Source organism: Schistocerca piceifrons, chromosome 2 (assembly GCF_021461385.2).
Source record: "Schistocerca piceifrons isolate TAMUIC-IGC-003096 chromosome 2, iqSchPice1.1, whole genome shotgun sequence".
Lineage (NCBI taxonomy): Eukaryota > Metazoa > Arthropoda > Insecta > Orthoptera > Acrididae > Schistocerca > Schistocerca piceifrons.
The window spans coordinates 528,123,165-528,138,219 of record NC_060139.1 but is presented as its reverse complement, the minus strand read 5'-3'; the positions used below and the strand labels follow the sequence as shown (position 1 = coordinate 528,138,219).

The 15,055-nt window shown below is 43.1% G+C and overlaps 1 protein-coding gene across 1 annotated transcript in view; it reads left to right on the top strand.

Annotated features, from left to right (window-relative positions):
- LOC124775551 overlaps window positions 1-15,055 on the top strand; it is a 108,648-nt gene that overhangs the window by 29,088 nt on the left and 64,505 nt on the right. Inside the window, exon 3 of the mRNA XM_047250381.1 lies at window positions 12,148-12,320. Coding sequence (XP_047106337.1) covers window positions 12,148-12,320 — 173 coding nt within the window. The remainder of the gene's footprint in view (window positions 1-12,147; window positions 12,321-15,055) is intronic.

Below are 15,055 nucleotides of genomic sequence, written 5' to 3'. Positions count from 1 at the left end.
TGACATGAGGGAAGGAGCCAACGGACAGATAAAATGGGAGCAGGAGATGGGCATAGGGAGGGGAAAGCAGCAGGTGGATGAAGGCAGGGGCAGGAGCAGAAGCACAGTGTGTCAGCAGTAGGTGAAACAGAGAAGGGGGAATAGGGGTGTAAAGAGGAGAAATAAACACATACCACGGCAACGCCAGGTACTTAACTAGTTTACAATATGATCCTGCTCTAAAATTTTACTATCCAAAATTCGTTCCTTGTCAATCTAATTACTATAATTGCTGTTATTATCCTCTCTTTCACGAAAATCTGCCACGCTCCCCTTAAAAATACATAGCCTTCATCTCTCGCTTCTATTACAACTGTTTTACTGCACCAATATTGCAAATTTTTGTTTGGTGTGGGATTACAAATAGATTTGCTAACGGATTTGACATGTGCTCGTACAGTATGCAAATGCTAACCCTTTTACAGACTCCTATTAATTTTCCTCACCTTCTGTGCTATCATGAACGCTAGTACTACTTTCTACTGGCTGTCTAGAATATCGTTCATCTCATTCGGTTGGTTGCTGCTGTTGGTAATCGGGATTCCTTTCCCTGTTCCCTGCCACAATATCTACTTCTAGCAGGATAGCCTCGTCATCTATACCTTCTCCTAGAATGATTCAATCGTAGTACATCTATTCTATTTACATATGCTTTGATCCTATCCTCATTTTGCCTATTGTGAGGCCTATAATCTCTATGTGCATTCTCCTCTGACTTCTACCCTCTCCAGACAGAGAATAAACTCATTAATGGCATCCCTGGATGCAGAAATTACCTTGTATGTCCAGTACAAAGGCAACTTATTCTCAGTTCCCATAAAAATCTTCTCAGTTTGTAATTCAGTGCTCAGTTGCATAAAGCTGTTACCCACTTTTGCACAAATGTGTTTTAGAATCAAACTAACATTTATTTCAGCTTAACCAATATTCCTCAAAGAAACCTGTTAATTAACTTCAGATAAGTTTCCCCATACAGGAGCTTCTGCCATTTACTTCGATATCACAGAGCCTATTTTCTGAATGTTGTTCCATAATATAGGCAATACATCCTCAAAGTTACTCCAGAATTTCTTATGCAGCACGGTTTAATTAGGGTCAAATCTCAAAACATTTTCTGTCGGTAACGTATGCAATTCTAGATGATTCTCCACACCACAGTACATCACATGACCATTACTGTTAGGTAAAATTTGTTCTACTCTTTGAAAATTACAATCACGGTGATGCAAGTTATCACTCAGAGCTGCACTACATTGCGTCAAGTTATTTTCCAAGTTGTTAACTCTTGCTCACACGGTCACACCAAACTCTTCGCACCTATATTTTGTTCCTTTTTTCAAAATATTATGGTTATTGTCACATTGTTCTTCAATACAATTTTCTTGAACCTGAATTCAACTTTACCTCAAACTGTTGGTTCTCTTTACCAACTTCCTCACTTTCCACTGTTACATAAGCGTTATTACATTTCTGTTCCACTTAACCAATTTGTCCTTTCAAGTTATTATTAAGTTCTGAGATGTCATTTGTCAATGAATCTATTAAATTAGAAACAGTTTATTCGGTTCCCAGTGTATTTCACATTTAAACTCTTTAATTTTGCTTAGAATTCTGCTTAATGTTTAATAAGCCTCTGGTTAAGCCCAGAAAACAATCCAGTGGTTTCATAGATCATATCAGATATCAAGCAATTCATTTTACTATTAATGTCGCCACTCAACCAATTCATTTCAAAAGTCAGTCCGATTCTTAAATAGACGTATTTGTTCTCTATGTAGATCAACCTGAAGATGCCTAAATAAGGCGAAACGCATAGTTGAAAAATTAAAAAATAAAATTGCTGCCAAGACTGTTTTTGACCAATGATCTCGATATTTCAATAAACGGTTTAAAATTGAAGTCTCTTCACAATCACGGTAAAAGAACCGAGAGGACGAGCGATTTACTTCTCCTTAACTGAAGTTGGTGTGGAGCGTTTGCGAAGTTCAGTACAGGAGAGACTCCAGAAGACATTGCACAATGACAGCACCAGTCCTTCCGCTAAGCACGGGAAGTGCTTGATTCTCACTGGGTGATGACCTGAACAGCCTATCACAATAGCTCCTGCTCTCAAATATCCTCTGTAGTCCCTAAGTTGTCGAATAGGATTATAGAAATCTAATTTGAGGTACCTTCTAAATTTGCGAAAGCAAACTTAAACACAAACAAAACAATACTAAAATGTTGACTTTCACGGCTGGAAATATCATGTCCATTATAATTATCCGGGCTGTTATGCTCAGAGTCAGTAGCGAGCCAGTGGGTGTGTTGGACCTTCCATTGAGCTACGGACCCCCTTGAAGATGTCTCCCGCAGTCGGAGACGAAACGTTGGGAATCGACACAGAATTCGTCAACCGACCACGGCATAACAGCCCGGGTAATTATTATGGACAAACAAAACAATGTCCAACTCATCCCAGGAATTAAGTATTAGCCCATTTTACTCCTAACTTTCATTCTGGCTGAATTTATACAAGAGCTTGCGCACTGGACTTGCGTCAGATGCTCTCACAACCGCGCAAGGATTTCCCAAACAAACGTTTACATAATTTTCAATAAAATAAAACATGGACACTTCACCTACGTCTTCCATGTACTGACTCACTCTTTGCGCAGCACTTACACAACAAAACGTAATTAAATAATAATTTGAAAATATTTTCTCTTATGTCAGCAAACTATGGTAACCAAAGCAAAGAAAATCCTAGAGACATAATTTCTGTAAACTGATTTTGTAGTTATAGTTTAACATGAGATTGTAAGTAAATATATTGTAATACTTTGCTTCGTTTGCTGGTACAAAAAATATTATATTTTTTTTATAAAATTTCATATCACTGAATGTATTGTACACTGAACAGCCAAAACATTATGATCATAGCCCCACCACGAGGTCAGATTCCGCCTGGTGGCGTTGCAGGCAAGTGATGCGCTGTGAAAAGTATGTAATCGCAGCAGAGACGGATGTGGGATCATGCTATTGAAGATGGTGGCTGCTAATTGGGAAATCCACTCAGATAAGGGACTTTCACATAGGGCAGGAGCTGGTCGAACGTTCACGTGTTACTGTCGTGAGCATCTGTGGAACCAAGTAGAACGACAGTGAAACTACCACTAGGTGCTAGAATGGTTGGACGTCCATGGCTCTTCACAGAACGTGCGGTTCGGAGGCTCGTCTGCTCTGTAAAGTAGGGTAGATGGTGATCTTTGACAGCTCTGCCGCAAGAGCACAATACTGGTGCTCGCACATCTGTTTCGGAGCACACTCTTTATCGTGCGTTGCTGAAAATGCAACTCAGCAGCAGACCACCCTATGTGTTCACATGTCGACCGAACGATATCGTCAACTACGATTGCAGTGGGCACGGAATCATCGGTATTCTACCGTCGATCAACAGAAACGTGTCGGTTGTTCGGGCGAATGACATTCTTGCTACACTAGGTCGATGGTCGTCTTCACAAATGTCTTAATCGAGGTGAACGGCGGCTCAAAACGTGCGCCACGGAGGCAGGCTGGCGGGAGTAGTATTATGCTACGTAATCGAAGACACGCACACAACTGCGAACCACCCGTATCCCTTCATGCATTAGCTAATTACATGACCTGTGCATAGTCATCTAATGCCACATACCCCCAAAAGCCCGCCAAAAAGCTATCGGATCCGTCATACGCGGTATCAGCGATGTATTTCGCTCCAAAGATGACCAAACAAGCTATTAAGTTGGTGTTCATAAAGTTTTGGCTCATCAGAGTACATAATAGTCTGAGCTATTAACGGTACAGCTGTAGTAGCAATGCAAGAATCTGTATCGGGTATGAAATAAATAGAAGAAAAATTCCATAATGAGATTTTCACTCTGCAGTGGTGTGTGCACTGATATGAAACTTCCTGGCAGATTACAACAGTGTGCCGGACCGAGATTCGAACTCGAGAACTTTGTCTTTCGCGGGAAAGTGCTCTGTCGATTGAGGTACCCAAGCACGACTCAGGACCCGTCCTCATACCCTCAGTACTGCCATAATGCCGTCTCTTCCCTTCCAAACTTCACAGAAGCTCTTCTGCGAACTTTGTAGTAATAGCACTGCTGGAAGAAAAGATATTGCGGAGACATGGCTTAGCCAGAGCCTGGAGGATGTTTCTAGAACAGGGAAGGGAAATACGTAAAGCCTCCATACTAAAACAAAACAAATTTCAAATTTTAAAAATTCTCGTTTTCACCTCTAGTAATTATCCGCCGTCCACACAACTCTTTGCTACTACAGTGTGGTGCCAGTTAGTACTTGAGGTGCCAGGTTGAGAGGTGTGTAACGACAGTCAGGAAAGAAGTTTGTTGGCAATTCAAAATAGCATCAATTTAAATCATATCCAAATCAAGAGGCGAACTCCAGTTAACATTTACAGTTTAATAACATAACTGATAGTTACTCTAAAGCAAGTCCAATAAGAAAGGAAATATCGAACTTTATAACTACTACAGTAATATTTCAGACTTAACTCTGACAGTACCCATCTCTTAATGTCACAGTTTAAAAGGTATCTCCTAAAACTCTCAGGTCTATGCCAGGTTTACGTTCCTTTTTAAAATAATTTCGTAACTCACGTTTTGATTTCAGATCCAGATTGTCCCATCCACAGAAATCAGACCCAAACTTTAATCAGCAGAAGTTTAAAAAATTAAGGCATAGTCTAACCAGGGCCACCCAAAAACAAGCAGTGGGCAAAACCTTAACAATAAAGATAGGAACCAAATTATCATCGACGCCACTGACGACAACCACAACAACTGTCATTCGATTGGCAACATTACCATGGAGCCTGTGAATGATGGTCAGCACCGAGTAGAAAACATCTGTACAAATTTAAAAAAAATAATAAAAAATAAATAAAAAATACCACTTTTAAAGCTGTCAGTAAGAAAGGATGTAGGATGTCCGTAACCCAGTCCCTACGACACAAAACAGGTTGCTATTGAGCCAAAATTCGGTACACTGGAGCTCCCTTTAATACAAGCGGAACTGAGCTGACACTGAGCCAAGGTAATATGCCAAAGGCGAACCAAGTTTATGAAGACAGTTTCCAGCCAGATCGAGACTCATGGCACAATGGACGCACTCACCGCCGTTGTGATGTTAGGCGACGTTTTCTTACTGGTGCCTCGACAGGGAACGCGACGCTGGGAAAGCCCCGCCTCTGAAACGGTCCCAAGATGGCCCGCTCGCCAGCTGCTGCCAGCGTGCGTTCTCCTTCAGCAGCGCGGGCAGCACACCATCTTCATTATACGGCAAAGTCTTTTGGTATTGCACTGTGATTCATACACCCTACTCGCTAAACTGATACTCTAAGCTTCTCATATGACGTCTCTGAAGATATTATCAAGTTCAAATCCTAAAGCAGGATTGACAGAGAGGTACCACACGTAACGCTGACACCTGTAAAAGGAAATCATCAAAGACGCAAATAACGGTCGTGATAACCAGTGTTGTAGGATCAACACAGTATGTTCTTACTTTGTTCTTTGGAATTTTACAGTGGAAAATAAATAAATGAAGAACGCAAATGTTTTCTTTAATCTCTCTACGTGGAATACAATTTAATCTGAATCCTGAACTCACCACATAGTATGATACAAGTTTTTTTCTCGTAAGTAACATTTAACAGAAATTTTCAGAAGTAAATGCAGGCTTTCTTGAAAATCATTATCGTTAAAAACATGATTTCAATAAGTTACACTGCTGGAAACAAACTTAGTTCAGTCTTTTAGTGATTTCCAATTCACTCAAGATACATGGTTGCAACAGTTCATATGGAGTACATAAAATGATTAGGTTTACAGGTCAATGGCACAAGCGACTCTGAGGTACGAGGTATCCATCCTGCTGAAACAGCCGTATTAGTACACAGTGAGCCTCCACAGGCGGCAGTGCAGGCCCTGAGTCTGGCATCCAACCGATTTTACAGAAGACGTTTGTTATCCTGGGACACAATGGATATCGCTTCCCAGGATCCCACCTGCCAGACCTGTCCATGTAGTTTTGTGAGAGTTGTTGGCTGGCGAGTCACACGAGCCACTTCCCGTCCTGTCATATCCCACACGTGCCCAATTGGAGACAAGTCCGGAAACCGTGCTGGCCAGGGAAGTTGCTGAAGGTCTTGCATGGCATTTTGAGTTTCACGTGCAGTGTTTGAGCGAGCATCGTTCTGTTGGAATAACGCATTACCTTCCTGTCGCAAGAATGACAAAATAAGGGGCCTGACAACATCCTACACATACCAAGTGCTGGTTAGAGTCCCCTCCAGAAGCACCAAAAGTGAACGAGAGTTGTAGCATCAAGCATCCCAGACCACAAGGTTTGGGGTGTGGCCAGTGTGTCTCGGACGAATGCATTCTATGCGACAGCGCTTACCAGGTCTACATCATACGTATAAACGACCATCACTTGGGTGCAGGAAGAATCTGCTTTCATCGCTGAAGACCACAGCACACCATTCCATCTTCCAAGTGATCCTCTGATGAAGCCAATCAGCCATGCAAGTCGATGCTGTGGTGTGAGTGGAAGACAGGCTAAAGGGGTGGGCGCCTGTTGTCCAACTGTTAATAACTGGTTCTGTGTTGCGTGGACATCTAGAATCCTGTCTGCGACTGTGAGGATGTTCACGTGACCACTGACACCAGCGTCGTTGCACAACTGATGTAGCGCGACTTACTGTTGCGGCAGTTCTCCGGAAGGACCATCCTGCCACTCGGAAGGCCACGATTTGACACCTTCCAAACTTGCTATGTTGGTCATAGGAACCATTAGCGCCTCACTGTGGCGTGGTTGAGTGCTTGCTTCACACCTTTGCACCACTGAGCCTTCTTTCTGTGGGCATTCCCTATTAAGTGGTGTGCCTGGTAGCTATGCCACTACGCTGTCTTTTGGCGGACGACGTTAAAGCCATTATCGGTACAGCTACTGTCTCCCAGATAGCATATGCCGTTATCGGATCAAAATTGACGTCGTATTTCCGGCAGTGTAGCATTCTAGCACTTGTTGACTGCAAGTTTTGTTTGTTGTTGGGATAGGATATTATCGTTAACATAATATGCACCTACCAAGTATTCCAGAAGAAGAGATTTGTTGGCGTGTGTCGCTGCAGGCATAGCCCCACAGTTCCTACAGAGCGAAGCCGGTGCAGCAAGCAGCGCTGTGTCAGACATTCACTGCCCGCAGGTTCTGGAGGACGGCGCTTCAACATCCACATGTTAGCTGCCCATTATTTCCATAAATCCCCTTAGTCGAAAAGCGGGATGTTTCCTCTCAAGGGACAAGGCCAATTTCCTTCCCCAACTTTCCTCATTTCAAGACTGCGCTCCGCCTCCGACGGCCCTGTGCTTGACATGACGTCAAACCCTCGTCTTCGTCTTCTTCTTTACTTCTTAGATAGAGTTCCGAGTAACATGTTAAGAGTAAGAAAGTCAACAACTGGGCATGTTTCGAATCAATCAATTGAAGTAAGGCTCTACAGCATGTGCTCTAGGAAAGACAGTAGTTCGGAGATGTAGTCCCCAGGAAGCCACTGGGAATGCTAAGAATGGATAAGACTAGGTGTTGTATTTAAATCCACTTCTACACGCTACCCATCAGTATGAAGTGCATGGAAGAGGGTACATTTCATCATACCAAACACCACACTGGAAAGTAAAAAATTAACACTCATAAGCAATGTTTCTGTAGGAATTAAGTTTCATTGCCTCATTATATTGGTGCATCAGTATTCCAATATTAAATGTAACTGGGAAAACAGAAATTATGGAAAGAGCAAAACGCCCAGCCACTGTAAATCACTTACAAGATTTCCACAAGATTCAAGACTAAGCTATCATTGTAGGAAATATCTGTTTCCTGCTACAGACGGAAACATGATTCAAAGAAAAGAGAAAGTACAGATTCAGGTCGACAATGTATCGAGCGTGTTTGCAGTTCTTTAGGTCGTCAATTAAAGGAGCCTTCTCTTTCACAGTTGCATTCCATTTAAATTTCAGTAATTCCTCTCGCCATACGGTCCACTTACAAAAAAGAGGCAGTAACTGGTATACTGGAAAGTGAAGAAACGCAGAAAGAGACTCGTTTGAAGGTAACTGAGCATTTGCTTGGGGAAGCCTCGTAGTGGTTTTCAATGATGGCCGCCAGAATAGCTTAAACTTCTAGAGGTACAGAGATGAGGTACCGCCGTCTCATGTGCAACAAGTCAGAGCTCGTCAATGCTTTCTGTTCATGGAAGTTAATGTGAATGCGTTTCGCGCTGCAGAGGTTTCTGAATTTTTCTTACGTGAAGATATTGATTCCATAAAATGGCTCGTGATGCTTGAGATTTGAGTCCTTTTGCCCATTATCTAGAATGCACTTGGAACTCCGTCAGTAGCCAACAAAGACTCCCCCACACGCCCCCTGCCAATACAGCACTGGAATCACCAGACAGAGAGCATTCGTGATAGGTAGGGTAACAGTTACTCGTAGTAAATAAACTAATCATCAAACGTTTTGCTCAACCCTTATATCTGGGAACACGAACTGGCTTACATTCCCGTGCAGCAGAGTGTGAGAAAATCAGACTTATGAAACTAAAAATGCAACCTCACCGTAAAAGAAGAGCGAAACAACAACCAAAATGAATGAGGTCGGTTCCAACCTCAGTTAAATCGATGTCTGTTGCCAGAAAAGATTCATTACCATGTTGCCCCGCCCCATGCTGTGTAGTGTGTTTGGATTCCCCTCTCAGTTGTTTTGTCCACGAGGTGGTCGAATTGTTGCAGCTTCTGCCTCTCTTTCTCGTCCACGGCGGCCTTCCTGTGATCATCCAGGTTGTAACGAAGCATTAAAACTTTGGAGCAGTCCCAGTACACTGATACGCCAAAACGCTATCGCCACTGCCCAACGCGAGGATGGATGTCGCCTATTGGCGTTGCGGGAACGTGACACGGTAAGGAAAGTATAGAAGTGGATCAAAGGCGGATGGGGAATCATTCTAGAGACGAAACGGGCCGCAAATGGGGAAATATACTAACATGAGCAACATTGTCAAACATGATATTATTACCAAGAGCCTGTGAACGAGTATCCCGAAAAAGGCGTAGCTGGTCGAACGTTCACGTGCTGCTGTATTGAGCATCTATGGAAAGTGCTAGAATGACAGTGAAGGTACCACTGGACGATAAGTGGCTGGACATCTACGGCTCTCCACAGAACCTGGGATTCGGAGGCCGAAATAACGCACTGCTGGTGCACGCACAAGTGTTTTGGAGCACACCATTCCTGTCACGTTTTTGATCATAGGACTCCACAGCAGACGACTCCTACTTGTTGACGCAACGACATCGTCAATTACGAAGCAGTGGCCACGGAATAGTCGAGACTGCAAGTTGGATCAATGGAAACGCGTGGCCTCGTCGTATGAATAACGTTTTTGCTACACTAGGTCGGTGGCCGACTCCACAAACGCCGTCAAACTCGCGAATGGCGCTTCGAAACGTGCAGCGCGCTACGGGAGCAGGCTGGTGGGAACAGTATTATGCTATGGGAGATATTCTTCTGCCTTTGCATGGTGCCTGTAATAGTGATCAAAGACAGCTGAGGTTCACCTGCATCGCCTCATGCTTTACGTCTTCCCCAACGGTGATGTCATCTTTGAGCAAGACAGTTGTTCAGAACAGTAGCACAGTGTTTTGAGGAACATGACAGTTAACTCACACTGACATCTAGGCCGCAAAGATCGACTGATGGAACCCATCTGGGTCGCTACCACTCGCTAACGCCGCGCCCACAAGCAGCAGCCTTTTGTTTGCGGAAATCAAATGAATTGCGCTAGAAATCTGGTGTCAAATATTTCAGCCGTCTTTATTCCATAGAAATAACACATACATGAAATGAAATGGTACACAGGTATATTGTACCGCACCAATACCCCCACCGCAGTGCGAGCTTACATAGGACGACGCCTCAAATGTAGATGTTGAAGAATACAAAGAAATAAATAGAATAAATTAACAATTACATAAGAGAAGAGACAAGAAAGGGGAACAAAGACAGTATTGCTCCTGTGAAAGTCCCAGGAGTCAGCCCTGGGCATCGGGCGCTGTGTTGTCTTGCGCTCAAAGATCCTGAACGATGCATAGCACGATGTCAGCACCCTGGATGAGATGACAGCGAGCTCCCGCACTTTGAAGCCCAGCTTCAGGAGGTCACTCGCGTACTGTGGGGACCATGTTCCTCTCCAATTCAAGGTGGCCGTTGAGTAGGTGACACTCTGGACGCCCGGACGCTTCACAGCCTACCAAAAAACTGCCCCGTCCCTGATGTGTAGAACTGGTGATGTGTTTCGTTCCAGAGAGACCCCTAAAAACTATTAGACAGGTGGTCATAGGGTTTTGGCTCGTCAGTGTAGACTCATTAGGTTCCCTGTAAACAGACACCACTAGCTACGCAATTCGTTTGATACCCTTCGCCTGCAGAAAGTTATTTACAAGGAGACCATGATGTTCCCACGCAGTATCCTTTTGAAAGATGAAGCATCACCGGAATCTTGTGTGTCGAGTTGGACGGCAAGCTGAAGGCTACTGTGTAGCGCTAATATTACCGTCGGAACCCGTCAGACGTATCACCTATCCCTTCATCGTACCAGCCCAAATCATAACTGCCACCGCAGCCCCACCCCAAGCCAAGCCCGTGGGACTGCATGGATAAGACCCGATTACCTCCACACTCCTCTACGAAGATCGCGAGGCTCGATACAAGTTCTATAATACCCAGTGAAAGTAATCTGACACTGTAAACCAAGTTCCGTTCGAAGTGTTCCCTTTCTCAGTTTCTTTACACACCAGGTTCCTGATGTATGTATAGTGTTGTTCTTATGGACGCGAAGCAACCAAACTGATGGTGTGGAACTGGTTGAGACTCTCTGGGTCGACGTAGTCCTCATATTTGACATCATAATGAATGAGAGTTAGTGGAGACTTCTGCCAAATCCAAGTAAAAGAGAGGTCATAGCCCTCCATTTCTAGAAGAAAGAGGGACACAGGATCTTGCTGACAGAAGAACTTACACGTCCTATTAGATCGGATCAAAAGTTTCCCACACGTACTTCCCTAAATAACTAGGTCACGAACCCATTAAACGAGATTGGCTCAATAGTAAGTCTAGTACACCACATTGTAGGAAACAAGTGGGGACAAAATTCAGATACACTACGCAGTGATGCAGCCTCTCTTGTGTCCTCAGCTACTGAACATTGTGTCGCTGCATGGTAGAACAGCCCACATACAAATAACACAGAATGATGGCCTGAGGAGCATTAATAGCACTAACATGTCAACTCCCACTCAATGGTTCTCTCTTCTGTCCAGTATTGCTCCTACTAGACAAAGGCGCCAAGAGAATCAAAGGCACCGCGGAGAGTTCCAGAATCCATTAACTGAAGAAATTTGCGGGGTGTGATCTTTCGCTTCACGAATACTCAAGACCCTACCATATCCGAAAGGCACAAGGGAGACGTTGCCACATCCTCAATAAGTGAGCTTGTATGGAAAGTGTTGCTTGTGAGTGTGGTGCCAGCAACATACAGTGAGAAATAGGGCGGAGAGCTGCACATTGTAGCCTGAGAGACTTGCCCAAATTGTCACCGAGTGCAACGATCAGAATTTTCAGATTTAGACATTACCCTGGGAATATATTGCGTATGAATATCTGTATGTTGTGTAAAGAGACAGGGCTATAATGATACTCCTGTACTAGACCATGTTCTAGTCCTGTCAGAAGTTTCGATGTGTGCACAGGCGTTTTTGATTTCAGCAGAGGCTGCTCCGTTTACAAAAATGTGTCAACAGACTAGTATACCCTTCATAATTTACACTGGAATAACTCAGACCAATACCTTGGTTAATCCTTAATGGCCTGGAACTCTTTCAGTGCAAACAATTAACACTGTGGAAGGGGCAGTTGAGTTTAGCTTTCTCTATTCTGTTCCAGAAAATACAGTCCTGTTTCATAATATCATTTACTACGTCAGCTGATTCCATTTTCTTTTGAAAGGTTGAACGACGTGGAATGGAACTTGGGAACGCTGCCAAATGATCATCTGAGGGACAGTATTCTTTCCCCTTTAATGCACGCTGTTCGGCGCATCACAAGAGCCATTATCGTCAGGAGATGGTGCTATTACCGACGACAAATTAAGTTTTCTGTCCGGCACTTGAACAAAACTGGTGAGTATCTTTTAGGTAAATTTGATGTTGTTAAATACCGCGTAATGTTCTCAGTAAGGCACGCCATCAAGAAAACCTCTCCTGAGATAATGTATACATACATGACATTACTGTGTCGGCGCCGACAACAGTGTCAAAATTCATAGAAAACTTCTGTCGTAGAAGTAAGTAATAAGCGAATCGGACGAAAGCATTTATTATGCTTACTAATGAACACGAACTCTGACAACAATTTTCACCTGATGTCAGATAAGCACGTCAGACAAAGAGTTAGTCGAGCGCGGGCTAGATCACGCTACTACTGTACAGTTCACTGCCTGTAGCCTAGATAACTGAGTTCGGGGAGGAAGAGAGTGTCCACAAGTTTCTCCAGGTGTGCCACACCCAGTAGCCACTCATCAGATCCCGCACAGACACCAAATTGCGAGGATGTTGGCTGTTGTGCTTCACGCTCCAGACCGTCACATTTCCTGTGATACTATAACCGCGTGATTAAGCGAACCAGTGGATGCGTTATAGGACGTCTGAGTAGTCGTCAAGCTAGGGACCTGTCCATGCAGCTGTCGTCTGGAAAGACAGGAATGTCCACCGCACGCTCTGTATGAATATGGAGAAAAAGAATGGGCTACGAAATTGCTACACTATGCGATGCCGTCTAGGCTGCATGTTTTCAAAACTTCAACGCACAGCTCCAGAAGGCGTTCTTTCGAAATTTCTGGAGATTTGAGGCCATCTGGTGCCCTGAGTAGCCCATCTGGAGGTTTATTGAGACCTGCCTTTTAAACACACGCTACGGAGAGTACATGGATCCACTACCAATACAAACCCCAATAGATCAGAAAACATGAATTGCAAGAAAGTAAGAATAGACCCTGCGCCACTACGCAATGGTAAACGTGGGCTCCAAACCACGTTGAATTTCGACAATTTTGATTCTCTTGTTTATTTATTTATTTATTTCACATGGTCAAATTAGGGGATTCATGTTCTCTCTTACATCTAAGCAGACATCCTTAGGGATTGAACATTACAACATGTATAGTACACCAACAGTATATAGTTATTATAATAATAACAATACTCGTAATAGAAGTAATAGTAATTATAGTAATAATAGCAATAATAATAATAACAGGTACAGGAATGAATATATGAAGCTTAAGAAATGTTCTGTAATATCATTTTTAGTCAAAATACACGTACTACCAAAATGTTAACCCCATGTTTTTTTAATTCATGCGGATGTCAAACATCCCAAAACATCGATTTCGGAGAAATTACTTATCTAACGATTTGCAAAATCAGGATTCGTTACTTTCTAGTATTTCTACGCCATTCTAGTAACATATTACTCCATTATAATAATATCAAAATTTTATGTACGCAGCTGCATTAAGTTATGGCTGCCAGCAGAACAAGAACGATACCGCACCGGGCTTAGCCTTTGAGCTGAGAGGAACGAAGGGCGAGTCTATCTTTCTCATTGTCACTCTTTGTTTTAACTTGGAACTGTCGCTAAGTATCGAAAGCTTCCCCATGGGCCGTGTGATTAGAAGAGGCCCGAGATATGGGAAAATTCAACACTGATTGCATCATGACCACACAGAGACTCCGAAATCAGATATTTGATTGTAAGGTGTATCCAGTGCTATTTTACTGTGGTCCTGTCGGTCACAAAATGGAAACCACGGCTTAGACATTGTCGTAGCATTGTACTAACTTTCCAATACCCTTGTCATAGAAGGCAGCTGCCTGTTCTTCTCGACAATTCTCTGCGTCGGTCTGCAGCTCGTTATGTGTGCAAAAATGTTATCTTCATATCCCTCCTCACTGCCTCTGCAGTGTACGGCCGAGAACTGTCATGAAGAAGGAATTGTATGACAGTTACGTTATGTGAGCTGCAGGATACCAGGCGAAATCTCTCAGCATGCTCTCACACATGGGGAGAGATCATTCTCTAGGCATCTTTACGTACAGAGATGAAAGGACATACAAGATATGATCGAAGGGCATACCAGAAACACTGCTCAACACGTCTGTGCAAACTTTCTTGGATTTTCACTCTGGTTTCCATTTCACCACCGATCGGACCTCAATAAACGAATAGTCCTCGTAAAATCGAATTACAACTTAGTTATGATGAATAGTGGACTGAAGCTTAAGAGAATGGTCCACAAGAACCAATGTGGATGAAGTGAGATACTGAAGTGCTGGGCATATGATGTGGTGTGCTGTAATTTATCCAAGGCTGTAGATATTACGTTAATGAATTGCACAATAGGCAATTCATTTGAAGAGAACAGACATCAGTAAAAAGGGCAGTCAGAGAAATTACACAGACAAATGTAGATATAAGGTAGGTAACAGCGAAGAGGTCTTGAGTAACATAAAAAGGACTTCAACTGATTGACAAAATAAGAAAGTATACAAATATTCAAGAAAATGGAGGAATACAACAATGTAATCCCTTAGGAACGAAATAAATAGGAAGTACAAGGAACACAAAGAGAAGTGGTTGCTGGAAATATGTGAAGAATTATAATAAGATGTGTTCGTCGGGAGGACTGATTCATTGTAACGAAAAGTCAATGGAACATTTGGTAAAATTTAAAGCTAGGGCATCAACTTTGAGGCTGCAAAGTTAATTCCACTGATCAACAGATAAAAGAATGGATAGGTGTGTACAATACACTGAAGGCATCCTCGAGGGGAAAGGCTTGTCTGTTGACGTCACT